Source organism: Nomascus leucogenys, chromosome 21 (genome assembly GCF_006542625.1).
Source record: "Nomascus leucogenys isolate Asia chromosome 21, Asia_NLE_v1, whole genome shotgun sequence".
NCBI classification, from domain to species: Eukaryota; Metazoa; Chordata; class Mammalia; order Primates; family Hylobatidae; genus Nomascus; species Nomascus leucogenys.
Window position 1 is genome coordinate 13,502,329 of NC_044401.1, and position 18,477 is coordinate 13,520,805.

Genomic DNA, 18,477 nt, shown 5'->3' on the forward strand with positions numbered 1-18,477 from the left:
ATTGCAACTATGGACAGCACTGTGCCCTGAGGCTGAGCTGAAGAGAAGCTGTGTTTTATCTGAGGTTAAAGAATGGGTCAGTCTTGGAGTGAGAAGGAAAAATGAGCCTCTGCTAAAATAAAACCCAAGGGACTTCTGTAGAGGGGTCTGTAGATGCTGTAAAAGAGCCCTTAAAAACCCAACTGACTAAACATTTCTTATGAAGCTGTAGCACGCTCTACTATGGCAACTTGGACATTGGGTATGCTGTGATACCAACGCTTAGGATGGCCTATACATCACATTAACCAGTTCTAATGAGAGCCCAAGTTGTTGTTTTGTTCTAAAGACCTACTGGAGAGAAGACGAAGCCCTCTGGTATTTAGAAAAAGATGGATGAAATGCTGTGCAAGTAAGCCTGCTACAAATGAGTATACTTTCTTTATTATGTAGCCATTATAGAGAAGGGAAATTTTTATCATAGCTTAAAAAAATTGTAAGTATAGAAAATGACTGATAAAAGCTTTAAATATTATCTATTAGGACACAAAAGTGGTATGACACTTTTCTATGTAAACGGGACTGTTTCTCAGATTTTTTCACTCCTCCTCCAAGTGAAAACAAATAGGATATAACAGTCTACAAACTGAAAGTCACAGAACGAACTCAGACTGGACAGAAAAGGAGGGAGGGGACTGCTGGGCTAAACATCAGCACATCTAGGTTTTAGCCCTCATTCTACTTCTATTGTATTGAATGTACTCAAACAAAAAATTCCACCTCTTTGAATTTTTTCTCTCATATGACAGGGCAAAATCAGGGCCTTTAATATACTCTATGTTTCTAACAATCTAAATATTCAAAACACACAATAAAAGTGCACAAAATTCATGAACTGTCCTCTAACTAGGCAAATAGTTCCCCTCTATTAACACCTAGATTAACCCAAATCACATAAAATAAAATTGCGGAGGTGCTGAGAGGCAGAAAGGCAACAGCCGAGGCCACTAGTACCTAGCTGGTATAGCACTCCAAGATTTTGGGGCCGGGGGGTCTCAGTATCACTCACTGGCCACACCCCTTCCCTCAGGCTCCTCAGGTCATTCTACTGCCAAAGAAGCTACCAGGAACAGCAAACAGACCACAGGCCATAATTGAAAATGGAGAAATTCACCATTTGGTTGAATTAAATCAGACAACTCAAGAAATCCAGAAGCATTCTCAGGCTCCCTGCATGGTCTGAACCAGTTATACAGGAAGTGGATGTTGGATGCATTTTAAACTTAATCTACCCGTTTGAACGCCTGGTACTCTGGCTTGTAGTGACACGAATAGCAGACCATGGTCAAATACTGATTCATCTAGTATCTTTAAAAGTCTAGGATCTCCTGGAATTAAGATTGCTTTTGTGCACGTTGAGAAAGATAAAGGGAAGATGACAGTCCTAAAAACTTTCTTTTCTAGGAATTCAGATATGCTCTTGGAAAACTAGCTATGATTTTAAACATGGAATAAAACGTGTTTGGAGGTCTGTAGAAAGCTGCAGAACAGATTCATTTTTTCAGTGGGAACCACAGTTGCTTACAGTCATTTGCTGACATGGTGGTCGTCTGCTTGCTCTGGTTATCTCCGTCTAAAGCAAGCTTGTCCAACCCATGGCCTGCAGGCTGCATGTGGCCCGGGACAGCTTTGAATGCAGCCCAACACAAATTCGTAAACTTTCTTAAAACATTCTGAGATTTTTTTGCGTTTGTTGTTGTTGTTGTTGTTCTTGAGACAGAGTCTCACTCTGTTGCCCAGGCTGGAGTGCAGTGGCGTGATCTCGGCTCACTGCAACCTCCGACTTCTGGGTTCACGCCATTCTCCTGCCTCAGCCTCCCAAGTAGCTAGGACTACAGGCGCCCATCACCACGCCCGGCTAATTTTTTGTATTTTTAGTAAAGACGGGGTTTCGCAGTGTTAGCCAGGATGGTCTCGATCTCCTGACCTTGTGATCCACCCACCTCGGCCTCCCAAAGTGTTCGGATTACAGACGTGAGCCACCACGCCTGGCCTGTTTTTTGGTTGTTTTTTGTTTTTTTAGCTCATTGGCTATTGTTAGTGTATTTTATTTGTGGCTCAAGACAATTCTTCTTCCAGTGTGGCCCAGGGAAGCCAAAAGATTGGACACCTCTAGTCTAAAGCTCTCTCTTCTTACCCAAAGTACCTCCTGCTGGTGATACCCGGCCATCTGCTGTCCTGACAAGGTGTGTAATCTTGGTTTTCCTTGCTTTTCTCTTTTGGCTGCCCACCAAAGGTTCTTGCATTGTTGTTGGCTCTGGAGTGTTGAAAATGGATGGGATATTTTTAACCTTATGAACAGGCTCTGTGGTGTTTCTGTCTTCTGAAAATATGGCTGAAATAGGAAATACCATGCATAGTTACTCACAAAAACAGAAGGCACCAATGTTGCTCTTAGAAGGAAACATGTCTAAATTTCTGACCTATCTGATGGAGAATTTACACTCAGAGTTTTCAAAGTACTGATGGAAAAAATGAAATAAAACGTTGCCTCTAACCTGTTTACTACCAACTGATATTTGCTTTGATAAATTAAATGCAGTGAATTAAGATACCCCGTCTTTTTTACATTTTCTAAGTCTTTGGGTGTTGCAAGTTGGTGGGGACGATAATTTAGGTAAATCTGAGTAAATATGTCCTAACAGACCCCAAGTCCTAGTTGTGATGAGGGTCCCTATCTGAGAGATCCTTTTGGCCAGTTGGCCTAGAGAGGACGGTAAAAGAAATTTCTTCAGAGGACACTAAAATTAAATATGTGCTTCTTAAATTTATATTTATGGTTGGGACATTTGCTTTCAAGCACCAGGTTGAATTGATCAGAAAAGAAATTGAGGCCTGACTTTCTTTCATGTAGATTGACTGTGCAGTAAGGACAGGACAAACATTGTTGAAGCCAGCACGCCAAGGAAAGAAACTCTCATTCACTGAATTCTAAAACAAGGAATATACTTAGTGAGATAATTTAATGAAGTCCCACATGTCATCCTGGCTTGTGGAGACGCTAGTTTTAGGTATTCTAATTGTAACCCCAATAAATCATTTGATAGCACACTCCTATATTCTGAGTCACTCTGTCAAGAGCAAGGAAGACACCTGTACCACAGACTTTTCTCGTGGTTTACATAGATTGGGGATGCTTGTGTCTTTTCTTATATACTCATTTTCTTAGCAGTTTACCCCCTCCTGACCTTAACTTAAAAGTACGAAAAGATGTGTAGATATGAGTTTAGTAAGTGTTTAGGGGTATAACATAGTTGAGTTTTATGATTGGGACTTTAAAGAAATTCCAGTGAACCAAGGGCTTTTAAGCAGGGAAAAGAAGCACTTTCATAATTTTTAACTATCGAATTTCTTAGGATAGACATAGAAATTATTTTTGACAAAGAAAAGGAGAATGTGGTTCAGAAAACTAATGTCAGACATGACAAGCCCTAAGCAAACTAAATCCAGAGGAGGCATATCTGAAGGTAGATATTGGCAATAAAGATATATATATATATATATTTGGAAGAAAAGCTAAAATAAGAGGAAAAAAAAAACTAGAGCAAGAATAACTCAGGGTGTGAAAAAATGAACTTGTTGGTATAAACACTTGCACAGCCCTCATTTAAAATGTTTAATCTAGGTGTTTAATGGATTTAGGTACATCCTCAAGAAAGAAGGCTATGAATTAATAAGATTATTTGTCCTGGAAATCATGGCACCTGGTCTTTAAAAGATATTTCAAAAGAAGGGCTGATTCCAGGCTTCACATTCCTAAACAAGTGGGAAATAATTTCAATTACATCAAAAGAAAGTATGTAAAGCAGAAATCACACCATCATTTGTGGTTTGGCCTTACCTCAATATTGCATAACAGATGGCTGTGTGCAGACAGGCTTAAGATAACAGTTGTTTTAAAAAACTACTTGGCAATGCTCCCAAACACCTTTTCAAGTAAGTAATCAAAAGTCAGAAAAAATACTCCTTTTAGATTGCAGATCTATTCTCAGGTCAAATAGATCTACCTCAATGGTGGACTAATTTACTCAGTTATTATACTTAGTCTTAGAATATTTATACTTTGATATTTAGCTTAACATAGGCCATTGGTGGTACATATTTTAAGATTTTTTTTTTTTAGTTTAAACTTCAATAAAAGCTTCCAGCAAAATAAAAAATAATGCAGTTAGAAACACTCCAAAGATGATGCATGATTCTATTTTAGCCTTAAAATTCAAAGCCTCCTTTAAGTATAAAGAAGCCCAAAATCTGAATTTACAATGAGCATTAAATAACATCTATTGCACATTCATAAGCTTCATGATTTCTAATTTCTTATCCAGATCCATCAGCTGTCCCTTCTGGTTACAGAAGTCTTGTTTACCTCTCCAACAGAATCACTACATTGTGGATGGACACTCCAGAAAGAACATTAACCTCTTCCCTTTTCTACTTCCCCTTCCCAGGAAAGTACAGAACATGTAGAAATAAGGGTATATAGTGGGGTTCCAAAGATGGAAAGGTGTATCATATCTTACATTAGAACTGACTGCGGAAAGAAGAACCAAGGAGGTAAATGAAAAGGCATGGATACCAGAAAAACGCCAAGTCGGTTGGGAAAGATGACTTGCTTTTTACACAGAGACCATGGGGTAATGGAAGTAACAGTCACAGAGAGACCAAAATTCTACTCCTGACTTTTAAATTTACTAACTGCAGTCCAACTGACCATGGGCCTCTGTTTCTTCATTCAGAGACAGAGGTTGGACTGTATTCGCTTTAAAGGAGCCATCTAGCCCTAAAATAGTTTTGCTACATAGGCTACAATCAAAGATCTGGCCGGGGCGGCAACGGCAACAACAACAACAACAACAAGCCACCAGTCAGCTCCAGAGTCACAGGCTGGGAAACAGTACTCCCGTGACTAGCACTGTTTTTGTTTGTTTGGTGAGCCTTCAAATGGTTTCATTTCTACTTAATAGTTGTTCCTTTTCTAGTTTGTTCCAGATGAATTGGTAAAAACACAGTAAGAAGCGTAAGGCACAGCTGCAAAAGGGTTGATTGCAAATGGAGGTACAGTTTCTGCCTAAAACCAGACTGTGACTAGGGAAAGCTCAGAAACCAGCAGGCAAAGAGTCTGGGGGCCCAAAGCAGGCCAGCAATACTCAAGTCCCAAGGGTCAGTATATTGCAGGAAAGTAAAGGAGTGAATCAGACTGCAGACCAAGTGGAAGAGGCAAAAAAAAAAAAAAAGACTACGTTGGAGGTTCTCATAAGTCCCCCAAAAGAAGGTAATGCCAATTAACTAGAGGTCTTCTCTAGACCTACTATTACATCAAAATGCAATGATGGGCCCTGCAGATGATGCACATTTGCAAAAGGTATGTAATGTGACCTTCCTAGAGTTTGGAAGAGGATAAGGGTCCAGACTCATGTTCTGACCCAAGGGTTAACCCCAGAACGTACGGTCTTGTTTGGTGGTTTAGACCGAGGACAGCCTTCAGGATCAGCCCTCAGGGAGACCCTTCCCCTAAGACGGAAGAATTAGGGAAGGCAGATGGGACTGTGTCCAAGAAGTAGTTTTCTGGAACAAAACAGTAGATCTGAGCCCAACGACACTGGCAAAGCAGACAAAAGCTTGATGGTGAGGGACATGAGATGAAAAAAGTTCAGAGAGGGAAACAAGCACAAAAGCTGAGTACAAAGACAGCAAGCTAGTTCCTCCCGACAACCCGCAACCTAATGGAAATGTAAGAAAAGAAAGGCTTTGTCGCTTCAAAACAAATTAGTCATTTCTTTTCCGGCTTTCAATTGAGCACACAAAACTACCCGAGCACTTCAGAACAAGTCCACAGGGCTAGTTTTTACACCCAAACAATAACCATAACACACTTGGTGCATATCATCTGAGAGTGATAATGCAAGCTCACTCCTGGAGCCACATCAGGAATGTAGCAATAAGAGACCGTCTTGTTTTCCAAACTCTGATCCCAAAATGTGGAGTAGGTTTTTTGGGAAAGCAGCATTGCTCTTCTATTGTACCCCATGAGGCCACTAGAGTGCTCCAGAGTCATGAATTCACATTCCAACTGGGGTTTCAAACTTGCACTGAAATTATTATAGCCAGATCTGGAATCTAATTGCCTTTGGTAGGTCTCCCATGAGCTGAAACAGCAGTCAGATGCTGAATAGAACACAGGAAAAAGAAACGAATGAGCTTTATCCAACATCCTGGGAGACTTTGCTGAAGTTATATAGCAACTATTTCAAACTTAAGAAAAGAGATCGAGTTAGACTGGGCACTGTGGATCGTGTGTGAAAATCTAACTATAAACCAGAATTTTCCTGCCTGTAATTAGATTTATACACTGCAAAGAAGTGAACTTTAACAGAGATTCCTAGTCCTAGGTTTTGGGATTTTTTTCCCCCCTTGTGAAATACCATTTATATTTTCAATATCTGAACCAAATGAGGGTTAAAAGTCTACAAATATGAAAAACAGAAAATGTAGTAGCCGATGTACTTAAATGGAGAGATGGTTTCTTCCCTATCTGCTTGTGTTGCTCAGGCCATCATTCCTTACCATGTATTCGGGGCTGATAAACCCTCCTTAATTCACTGGGAATGCTGTTAAGATGAAATTGAAAAAAAAAAAAAAATATATATATATATATATATATGAAAGCCCCCTGTAAACTATAAAGTGGTAGTAAGTATTAGTTATCATCATCATTATTACGATTAGAAACTTCCAGCTTAAAGCATAAGCATATGACACCATAACTAGGTGGAAAGATAAACACAGTGGCAGAGGTAGGAGGTAAGTGTTCTTGGTTTATTTGAAAATCCTACCTTTAATTCTAGGCTGTGGACAATTTTTTTTAATACATATATACCGAAATTTCAGAAAGTGGTTTAACAATTTTGAATTGTAAAAGCCCAGGCTTAAGACACATTATAAGCTTAGCATTTAAACATATTACCAAGCATCTAAATATTTCTGATATTTTGGAAAAAAAAAAAAAGATTGCAAGGCGCCTGTTCACAGGGCGGTATAAAGAAAACATAGTGAACTTGAAGTCATCTACTTTAGAAGTCAGAATAGCTGAACAGTTATATAGCATCAGTTGACTCAATATTTCTATTAAAGACATCAATTCCTGTCTAACATTTGAGCAGGATTTTAATCTTACACATGTTAAAATTATTCTATATTATTGCTATATTTTCTGTCATATATTTATACCCTCTCCAAGGTGAAGTTTCAATAAGCAGTGATATAGTCATAGATGAGAGAGAGGATTAAAGGCCTAGAAAACTCACAAAGCACATAGTCACTACACAAACAAGTAAATGTTGGAGATAGTAAGAAAATAAAAAACCAAAAATGGTTACTTTAAATTACTAGTAATTTCTGATGCTCAAATTGATTCCTGTTTCTCCTGGCCACATAAAACGAGTTTGTACTCTACACTAAATAATGGACATGCATTTTTCAGCACATATTCTCCAAAAGTTGTTTCATATACATTAATAATAAATATAATTAAATATCACCAATTATAACTGTATTTCTACTAAAGCCTGGGACTGCCTGTAAGACTCAAAAGTGATTTACTTTTCTGCCCCCAAAAGCAGAAAATTAGGGCTACAGAATATAATACTTCTAGTATCACAATACTTACTCAAGATACCAGAGCAATAAAATCATTATCAAGTGTTAGAGGGGAAACAGAATTTACAGTCTGTGTACTACTACATCTCACCATTCACCCAATCTCTAAACACACAAATTATATATGTACTTAATACCAATGTGGAGAGTAATCCTAGTGAGGTTAAACAATTTGTCCTACTGAAAAATGCTGATTAGTGGCAGGTCTGAGACTAGAACCCAGATTTCCTAATTCCCAGGTAAGTGCTCTTTCTACCACACTGCACTTGCTCTGGTACCTCTGTAGGGTTTTCAGTGTTTAAAAAAACAGAACAAAGTACTTAGAACAGTATCATTTTAAGTAAATAGTAAAGTGGTCCTAAATGTCCTTCAAACTCTTCTGCTAGTTCATCAGTGCCTTACATTAAAAAAACTATATGGAATATATTTTTTAAATATACAAGAGCTAATGTATCAATTTGAGGATGTTAGGATTTAATGCTGTGAACAGCAGAATTCATATTTTGTTTTGCCAGCACTGAAGCAGAATATTCCATAGAGGTTGTGAATGTGAATCAACAAGTGAGATAATCGATGCAGTGCTGGCGTTTTCTGTAAAAGTAAAATGACATGGAAGCTGATGTGGCTCATGTAAACGATGCCTACTAAATCAAAAATACTTATGTTTAACATGAATTCAAACTGGACCATTTTTGCTAGCTCTCTTAAAAACATGAATATTTCTGATAAGTGACTTCAGTGAATTGTGCATTTTATTTTTTCCTCATTTTCAGTAAAGGAATGATAGCATATTTGACAATCAAAAGATGTGGACTAGGTCATGAAGGTCCCATTTCTGGATATAAGTGAATCAAAGGAGTTGAAACAAATCATCTCTAAAATCCCTTCTAGTTTTCAAATGAAGTGACTCCTAATTAAGCCCTACAAAAATGTCAGCTCTTTTAAAATATCTGCAATGAAAAAAGAGAATCAACAGGAAGAAGGGAGAGGTGGCCTCTTAACCATTGAAGAAATTAGGCTTCATCAAAGGGCTCAGTGCTTAACACTAATTATATAAAGTCACAAATAAATATGGCTGTGAGAAATTTCAAAATCAAATCTGCACCTAGGACCTATAACATGACTAGTTAATACTGGATTTTTCTTGGGCTACCCATAAGCCTCGGGGTGTTCTATTCTTTTTTGCTGTTGTTGTTGCCCAGGCTGGAGTGCAGTGGTATGATCTTGGCTCACTGAAACTTCCGCCTCCCAGGTTCAAGCGATTCTCCTGCCTCAGCCTCCTGAATGAGTAGTTGGGATTACAGGCACGTGCCACCAAAGCTGACTAATTTTTGTATTTTTAGTAGAGACGGGGTTTCACCATGTTGGTCAGGCTAGTCTCGAACTCCTGACCTTGTGATCTGCCCGCCTTGGCCTCCCGAGGTACTAGGATTACAGGCGTGAGCCACTGTGCCTTGCTGGGGTGTTTCATTTTAACAGGCTAGGAAAACATCCAGGTCAGAAGTTACTCCTGCAGGTCTGCCCATGCCCAGCCAACCAGGTTGTCATTCCAACTCCCACTGGGCATAAGCATCTGCCTGCAACATGAACTGCAATGCTGAATATATTTAGCTATGAAAAACTCTAATCTCTGATTAATGCGATTCAAAGGTTACAAATCGCCCTTTAACAGATTAAACACCACATGACACATTGTCTGACCCTTGGCAGGAGTCCCCCAAATAGCAGTTTTGATGCGAAAATTAAAAATAACCTAATTATGAACACATAAGTCTAATGCTGTTGGTTGAACCTATATAAATTATACCTTTTAAAAACCTATACAACTTATGTTCATTTCCAGCTCCGACTGTCTGAAATTAAATAACATTGCTTGTCCTACCTTCTGTAGGGTGAATGGCATCCAAGAAGAGTTGCTTGTTTGACCATTTATCCCCACTTCCTAAAAACAATGACAGAAAAGGAAAGAAAAGTGAAACTCTACTCTTAGTAGATACCCATACTACAAAAACAAGATGATATACAAACTAACTTTTGAAACATCACACAAATGAAGCGGAATTTTATGTCAATTACTTAATTCTGAAAATGGTATTTGTCAACTAAAATAATGAGTCTGTACAGAAAATGGATTAAAAATAAAATTTTTGTTTTTTATGAAATACAGTGTTGGATTATTTCTGTAACTTTAATCAAAAGTAATCTGAAGATCAGTAAAAGGGAATGAAAAAAGCTGCTATTTTCACCTAATGAATAATGTTTCTTTACTGGAAGCAGAAGAAAAAATAATATCAATATACAAAACAAAACTAAGAAGCTGAAGTGGAAGTGAAAAGAAGGCCCAAATTAAGTAAAAGGTTACATACAGGAACGTACAGACACACATGTCTACACACAGGAGACAGCTGCGTTTAAAGCCTCATTCAAGAAACACGGAATGCTTCACATCTGGCCATGCAAGTAGGATGCAAATGGGCACCGGATGAGATGGTTTATGGCAGTCACGACACTAACATGCAGGGAGATGCTAAAGAAAACCCGACCTACAGAATACTTGGCTGCACTGAGCCAGATGGGAAGATTTATCTTTTATGTGAAATAAGAATAGGAGTCCTGCACTATGGGAAGAAAGAGATCTTAAGATGAGCCCTGAAGAGGTTTAAAGGCCCATCAAGATCATACCAATGAGACAGACGTTCCGAGTAAAGAGGGGACAGAGTGCAACAGTCTCTACTGTCCTTTCAAGTAACAGGCATGTGACTGAAAGAGGTCGGAAGAAGAGCCTGGCAAACGAGAGGTGGGGGAAAAAGAGACACAGGTTACAACTTAAGAGTGGAGAAGAGGGTCCACAAGAATCCTCAAGTGTCAGAGGAAGTACAGAAACGGTGGCACTTTCACATGAACATGAAACTGTAAGATTTCATGAAGTAGGAAAATGTGGTCATGGTATGAAGGGCTGCCAAACATGTGAAAACCAAGAATAGTCAAAGAAAATAAATGGATAAGTGGTCAAGAAGACTGAATTGCAAAACGCACCAAATACAGATGAGAAGAGGCAATTTTAGGATTCATATGGGGCTCTGAAAATAGAGACAAATACGGATTTGAACAGGAATCCAAGTGAAGGAGATTTGCATTAGCTGCAGAGTCCGGAAAGAATGAGAACACCCGCGTCAGGAGCTGATGGCATTGAAGCAAGCAGAGGGGAGGACAAGGCAAAGGCAGTGCACGGAAGCATTACTCAAAGATGAATCACAATGGAGGTGACCAAGAACCCTTCACGGAGGATGGAGGGCACCAATACCTTTTTCCGGAACATTGGGCTTCTCCTTTTTGTGCTTATATTTGCTGACAATTTTGTGGAATAAGTTCTTTTTCTGAGACTGGAAAGGACCTACAGACAATATTAATATAAATATATTTTAAATTCACAATGTTTCATAAAAAATATTGTGTATTTCTCAACAATTCCACCCTCCTCCCTCCTGTGGAATAAGCAAATTGAGTCTCAATAAATGTCATCTTGCATCTTCACTTACTTAACTGGTGCTCAGCCCCCTTTTAAGGCTTATTTAACCCCAGTGAGATTTTCCTTAGAAATGTATTGGGCAAAGCCTCCATTAGGGCTGGGACTCCCTAAGCAGAAACTGTAGATACAGATACAAACTACAACCAATAACAGCAAACTGGCTAGAGTGTGTAATAGAGAAAAGATTTTACTTTAGACTCCTAAATACCATGAAGGAAAGGATGGCATATGTGTTTTATCTCTCCAATGAAACTGCTTTTCACAACAAGGATAGCACTTTCAGGACAGCAGCTGACCCGACAGCATTAGATAGCTTTCTGGCCTTTTCTGAGAATAATCTAAGAAGAAAAAAGTGACTTAAAAAGAGAAAATATCTGCCAAAAAACTTTATTCTGGGTGGAAGGGGGAGATGTTTCAGATTCTTAGTTTTCTCAGATAAAGAAACAAAATTGAGATTTTTTTTTTTTTTTTTTCAGTGAACAATCAGAAATACCAGCAACAGCGCTGACCTCCCCAAAGCCCCGGTGGCACCTCTCCACCTACCAACAGCTGCAACTACATGCTCTCCCTTCTGGCCACAGGTGAACCATTTGCCGCTCCCATCTGGTCACAGTTCCTCCACCCATGACATAGCCCCACCCTCCTTGTCCAGCTCAACACCATCATTTCTCCCTCTCTAATGGGCCATTCCATCGGTATACAAACATTTCTTTTAACTCAGAAAAGAAAAAGGTGGCTCCTAACCTAACTTCCCTCACATCAGTTACTGCCTTAGTTCTTCATTCCTCCTGTAGCAAAAATTCCACAGAAGGGTTGCCCATGCTGTCTCCAGTTTCTCTCTTTCCATTCTGTCTTTATTTATTTATTTATTTATTTATTTATTGAGACAGGGTCTCACTCTGTCACCAGGCTGGAGTGCAGTGGCATGACCTCGGTTCACTGCAACTTCCACCTCCTGGGCTCAAGCAATCCTCCCACCTCAGCCTCCTGAGCAACTAGGACTACAGGTGGGGATCACCATGCCTGGCTAATTTTTTGTATTTTTTTTTTTTTTTTTTGTAAAATCGGGGTTTCGCCATGTTGCCCAGGCTGGGCTCAAGCAATCCGCCCACCTTGGCCTCCCAAAATGCTGGGATTACAGGTGTGAGCCATTGTGCCCAGCCTCATTCTGTCTTAAACTCATTACAACTAGGTTTCTGCCCTGCCACTCATGGAAAACTGCTCTTCAAGGGGTCATCCAGTACCCCCATGCTGTGAAGGCCAATTGTGGGTCCTTATTGCACCGGGCTGTTCCTGTAGCTTCTGACCACTACAGCCACACCCTCTGCCTTGAATGCCTCCTTCATTGGGCTTCTAGGATACCACCTTCTCTTCTTTTCTCTTCACCATCGCTGATCTTTCCCTCTGTCTTCTTTGCTTATTCTTTTCCCTGACCTCTTAATTTTGGAAAGCTCTGGGCTTGGTCCTTGTCCTCGTCTCTATTCTCACTCATCTGGTGATTACCTCTAGTGTCAGGGCTATAAAATAAAATAAAATAAAATAAAATAAATACCAGCTATAGGTTGAAGACTCAAAAACGCATCACCCCAGCCAAACCTCTTATATTGAGTGTATATGAAAAGTCAGCAACCTTATACTATCTTACAAGGACTTAAGAGATCCAGAGCTCCATTACCTCCATAACCTCACATCCTGCCACTCCTTTCCTTTGAGTCTCTCTAGCTGCACGGGCCTCCTGGCAGTCCTCTGCACATGTAGTCTCAGCGTTCCTGACTTTAGGATCTCTGAACCAGCCATTACCTTGCCTAGAAAATGTTCTTCTCCAAGATGTCCGCACAGCTAACTTCCTCACCTCCTTCAAGGCTTTACTTAACTATCTTCAGACCACTCTATATAAAACTGCAAGCCAACCCCATGCCCATCGTTTGATCTCCCATTCCCTCACAAACCTATTCTTTTAACTGATTTTTAAAAACAGCTTTGTTGAAATATAATTAACATACCATACAATTCACCCATTTAAAGTATAAAACTTGTGTTTATATTCAGATATTTGCAACTGGCACCAATTTTTGAACATTTCATCACCTCAAAAATGAATTCCAAACCTTTTTAATATTACTCCTCCTATACCTGTATTCCCCCTCTCCCTAAGCAACCTCCAATCTCCTTTCTGTCTCTATACATTTGCCTATTCTGGAAATTTCATATAAATAGAATCATATAATGTGATTTTTGACTTAGCATAATGTTTTCAAGGTTCCTCCATGCTACAGCATGTATCAGGGCTGAATAATATTCCATTTAATGGATTGTTTATTCATTCAACAGTTGGTGGGCCAGGTGCAGTGGCTCACGTCTGTAATCCCAGCACTTTGGGGGGCCAAAGCGGGTAGATCATGATGTCAAGAGATCAAGACCATCCTGGCCAACATGGTGAAACCCCGTCTCTACTAGAAATACAAACATTAGCTGGGTGTGGTGGCATGCGCCTGTAGTCCCAGCTACTCAGGAGGCTATGGCAGGAGAATCACTTGAATCCAGGAGGCAGAGGTTGCAGTGAGCCAAGATAGTACCACTGCACTCCAGCCTGGTGACAGCGAGACTCTGTCTCAGAAAACAAACAAACAAACAACAACAACAAAACAGTTGGCGGACATTTGGATTATTTCCACCTTTTGACTATTATAAATAACACGGTTATAAACATTAAGCTTTTGTATGAGACACAGGTGTTCATTTCTATAGGGCATATACTTAGAAATGGACTTGCTAGGTCATGTGGTAACTCTATGTTTAGGCTTTTGAGGACCTACTAGACTATCTAAGAAAGCAGCTGCACAACTTCGCATTCCCACTAGCAGTGTATAAGGATTTCAATTTCTCTACATCTTTGTCAACATTTGTTATTATCTGTCTTTTTTATTATGGCCATCCTAAGGATGTGAAATGGTATCATTCCCATTGTGGTTTTGATATGCATTTCCCTGATGACTGATGATGTTAACTGTATTTTCATGTACTTACCGGCCACGTACTTGTTATATATCTTATTTGGAGAAGTATCTATTCAGATCACTTGCCTGTTTTTATGAGCTGTCTTTTTTACTGCCGAGTTGTAAATATTCCTTATATAGTCTAGATAAAAGTTTCTTATCAGATATGTGATTTGCAAATATTTTCTCCCATTCTGTGGGATGTCTTTTCACTTTCTTGGCAGTGTTCTTTGAAGCACAGAAGATTCAAATTTTGATACGGTCCAATTTATCTATTTTGTCTTCTGTTGCTTGGGCTTTTGGTATCATATTTAAGGATTCACTGCCAAATCTGAGGTTATAAAGATTTGCCCATTTGCTTTGAAAGTTTTATTGTTCTAGCTTTAACATTTAAGTCTGTGATCTATTTTAAGTTAAATTTTGTACACTGTATGAGGTAAGTGTCCAACCTCATTTGAATGTAGACACTCAGTTGATCCAGAATCATTTTTTGGAAAGACTCTATGGTTCTCATTTGATATTCTTGGCACCCTTGTTGAAAATTAGTTGACCAAAAATGTATGGGTTTATGACAGGTTCTCTACCAATTCTATTCCACTGATTTATATGTCTATCTTTATTCTAGTATAACATCTCTTGATTACCATTGTTTTGTAATTAGTTTTGAAATCAACTACTACTTTTTTCTCTTTTAAGATTGTTTTGGTTCTTCTGGATATGCAATTCCACATTAATTTTAGGCTCATCTGTCAATTTCTATAAAGAAGTCAGCTGGGATTCTAAGAGGGGTTGGGTTGAACCTATAGATCAATTTGGGAGAGTGTTTCCATCTTAACAGTAAGAAGTCCTCCAATCCATGAACATGGGATGTTTTTCTATTAATTTCTATCATATTTGTTTCAACAATGTTTTGTAGTTTTCATTTTACTGTACTTTTGTTAAATTTATTTCTAAGTACTTTACTCTTTTTGATGCTATTGTAAATGGAATTGTGTTCCTAATCTCATTTTTAGATTGTTCATTGTTCATGTGTATCAAAATATCAATAAGTTTTATCTAATGATCTTATAACCCACAGCTCTACTAAACTCATTTATTAGCTGTATTAGTTTTTTGGTGGATCCTTAGGATTTTCTATATACAAGGTCATGTAATCTGAGAATAAAGATAATTTTACCTCCTCCTTTCTAATGTAGATACCTTTTGTTTCTATTTCTTACCTAATTGCCCTGGCTAGAACCTCTAGTACAATGTTGAATAAGTGGTGAGAGTGGACATTCTTGTACTGCCCCTTTGCCTAGGGGGAAAGCATCCAATATTTTACCATTAAGTATCATGTTAGCTGTGTATTTTTTGTAGATGCCTTTTATCAAGCTGAGGAAGTTCCCTTTTAATCCTAGTTGTTGAGTTTTTTTTTTTTTTTTTTTAAAGGGCATTTGACTTTTATCAAATGCTTTCCTAGATCTATTGGGATGATCAAGTGGTTTCTGTTTTGTATTCTATTAGTAGGGCATGTTACACTAATTGGTTTTTGAATATTAAAGCAAACTTGCAGTCCTGAGGTAAAATCCCATTTAGTCATGATGTATAATTTCTTATATGTTGCTGAATTTGGTTTGCTAGTGTTTTGTTGAGGATTTCTGTGTTCATATTTGTAAGAGATATTGACCTGCAGTTTTCATTTCTTGTGATGTGTTTGTCTTGAGAATGTCTTGAATGTCTTTGACATTAAAGTAATACAGGCCTCACAGAATGAATTGGGAAGTGTTTACTTTTCTTGTAATTTCTGGATTCATTTGTGAAAAACTGGTGTAAATTCTTCTTTAAATGTTTGGTAGAATACAGTGGTGATGCCATCTGGGCCTGGGCTTTTTTTTTTTTTTTTCCAGGTACTTTAAAAATTACCAGTTCAATGTCTTTATTAGTTATGCATCTATCAAGATTATCGATTTCTTAAGCCAGTTTCAGTAGTTTGTGTCTTTTTAGGAATTGTTCATTTCATACATGTTATCTAATCTATTGGCTTTAGTTGTTTATAGTATTGTTTTATAATCCTTTTCATTTCTGTAGTCAGTAGTAATGTCTTCTATTTAATCTCTGATTCTAATAATTTGAGTCTTCTCTTTTTTTTCTTGGTCAATCTAGCTAAAATTTCTCAATTTTGTTATTTTTGAAGGACAACTTTTTGGTTTCTTTGATTTTTCTCTATTGTTTTAGTATTATTTAATTAATTTCATTTCATCAACTTCTTCTCTAATCTTTATTATTTCCTTTCTTCTGCTTCCTTTGAGTTTGGTTTGCTCTTCTTTTTTGAGTGTCTTACAGTAGAAGGCTAGGCTACTTATTTGAGATTTCTTTCTTAATATAGGCATTTAGAGCTACAATTTTCCCTCTAAGTTTGCTTTAGATGCATCTCTTAAAGTCTCTTATACTGTGTCTTCATTTTTATTCATTTCAAAGTACTTTCTGATTTCTCTTTGATTTTTGGTGTGATGGTAATGTAGGAGTGTATTTAATTTCTATATATTCGTGAATTTCTCCAATTTTTTTCTACTACTGATTTTTAAATCTCATTGTACTATGGTCAGAGAACACACTCTGCATTATTTCAATCCTTTTACATTTATTGGTTTGTTTTATGGATTAGCATATGGTCTACTGTGGAGATTGTTCCATGTATGCTTGTGAAGAATATACATTCTGCCATTACTGAGTGGAGAGTTCTATATGTTTGTTAGTTCTAGTTGGTTTGTAGTGTTGGTTCAAGTCTTTTCTTGTTGATCTTTTGCTTAGTTGCTTTATCAACCAATTCTTTTTCCACTGTACGTCTCACCTTCAAACAAATTATATATTTTGCTTATTGTTTAGGCTTATTTATTTTCTGGTTCCCCCATTATAATGTAATCTTGATGGCAGTAGTAGGGTTGTTTTCACCCACAGATATAATCTAAATGCCCACAATGGTTCTTAGCACACGACAGGTTCTCAATATTTATTCCATGAATAAATAAAGCTCTTAAGGCACTGCTTATCACAAAGTAAGAGCTCAAGAAATTATAGCTGCTGCTATTACTGATATCATAAATCTGTGCAAGTGTTTTTTGATGACTACACTAAGCAATCCTTCTAAATAACCAATAGCAAATGCTTCTAAACTGGCTAGTGGTGGTTTGAAACGAAACTAGAAATGCCTCTCTGTTTGCTTCTTTGGGAAAAAGTGAGCAACGAGAGAAAAGAAAATAAATTTAACAAGTACAAAGAAAATATATCACATGTACCTACTACACTAATATTACAGGTGTCTCTAAAATCTACTTGCAATCACTGCCTCATGTGTTTTATACAACCCAAGAAACTAGGCTGGTGGACCTGAATGATACATAGGCAGTCATGGAAAACAAAAGTAGGAGAAAGGAGAAAAATTACTATTCAGGATTATAAAGATCCTAGTGATTTACCTGTAGGAAAATAACTTAATAATAGGGTATTGGCTCATAGGAAGAATGATATAAAGAAGTAGTTCACAAAAGCAAAATGACTTGACGTATGCAGTGTGTTAGGAAAGAAGAAAAGAAATATATATTTTTGGACCCAATCATACTCAGAGAAATCTAAAAAGTAATTTGAAGACTACGTTAAAGATAGAGCTTGTCAATTTTAACATGAAAAAATAACAATCATAGTAGTTTTGTACATAGAAGAGCTTCTGTAAACTTAAATTTTTAAGATTCCTTTCTTCTGGCCACCCCCCAAATTATAGATATAAAACTGCTCTAAGTAAATGACAACTTCAGATGAAAAAAGAAAGTGGCAAACTCGAAAAGAAATAGATAAGATCTAATTGTAGTCACTGAAAAGCAGCCATTTTAGAGTCAAGAAGTGAAAAATTTGATTTCTCCCAATCAGCATAGTGTGTATGTTGGGTATTTTGTCTACAGAAAATAAAGTCAAAATCTGTAATAAATAGCAAATATAAGGAAATTTACTATTACATCTTTTCCTTAGTCAATTATTACATTAATGTAGAAGTATCCACGGAGGAGGAAGAATGGTAGAAAGTAAAATGCAGAAGGGCTTTTAGAAGGAATCATTCAGAAAACAAATGTTCACAACTGCTCTTCACTCTACCATGGTATCTCAAGCTTTCGTCCCATCTCTTTCCCTACCAAATTTCTTGAGGGAATATCTGCATCAGCTTCAGCTTCCTTAGGAAAAAAAATCATTCATTGCTGGTATGCAAACTGGCTTAGGTCTCCA

The 18,477-nt window shown here is 37.8% G+C and overlaps 1 protein-coding gene across 11 annotated transcripts in view; it reads right to left on the minus strand.

Annotated features, from left to right (window-relative positions):
- BBX (BBX high mobility group box domain containing) overlaps positions 1–18,477 on the minus strand; it is a 295,180-nt gene that overhangs the window by 10,286 nt on the left and 266,417 nt on the right. For 6 of the 11 annotated variants that reach the window (XM_003261767.4, XM_030801613.1, XM_030801612.1 and 3 more), the window contains 3 exons: positions 11,000–11,089; positions 9,578–9,637; positions 2,177–2,374 (listed from right to left, as the gene is read on the minus strand). In XM_003261767.4, coding sequence (XP_003261815.1) covers positions 2,177–2,374; positions 9,578–9,637; positions 11,000–11,089 — 348 coding nt within the window. The remainder of the gene's footprint in view (positions 1–2,176; positions 2,375–9,577; positions 9,638–10,999; positions 11,090–18,477) is intronic. The other 5 variants (XM_030801618.1, XM_030801617.1, XM_030801619.1 and 2 more) reach the window with 5 other exon arrangements.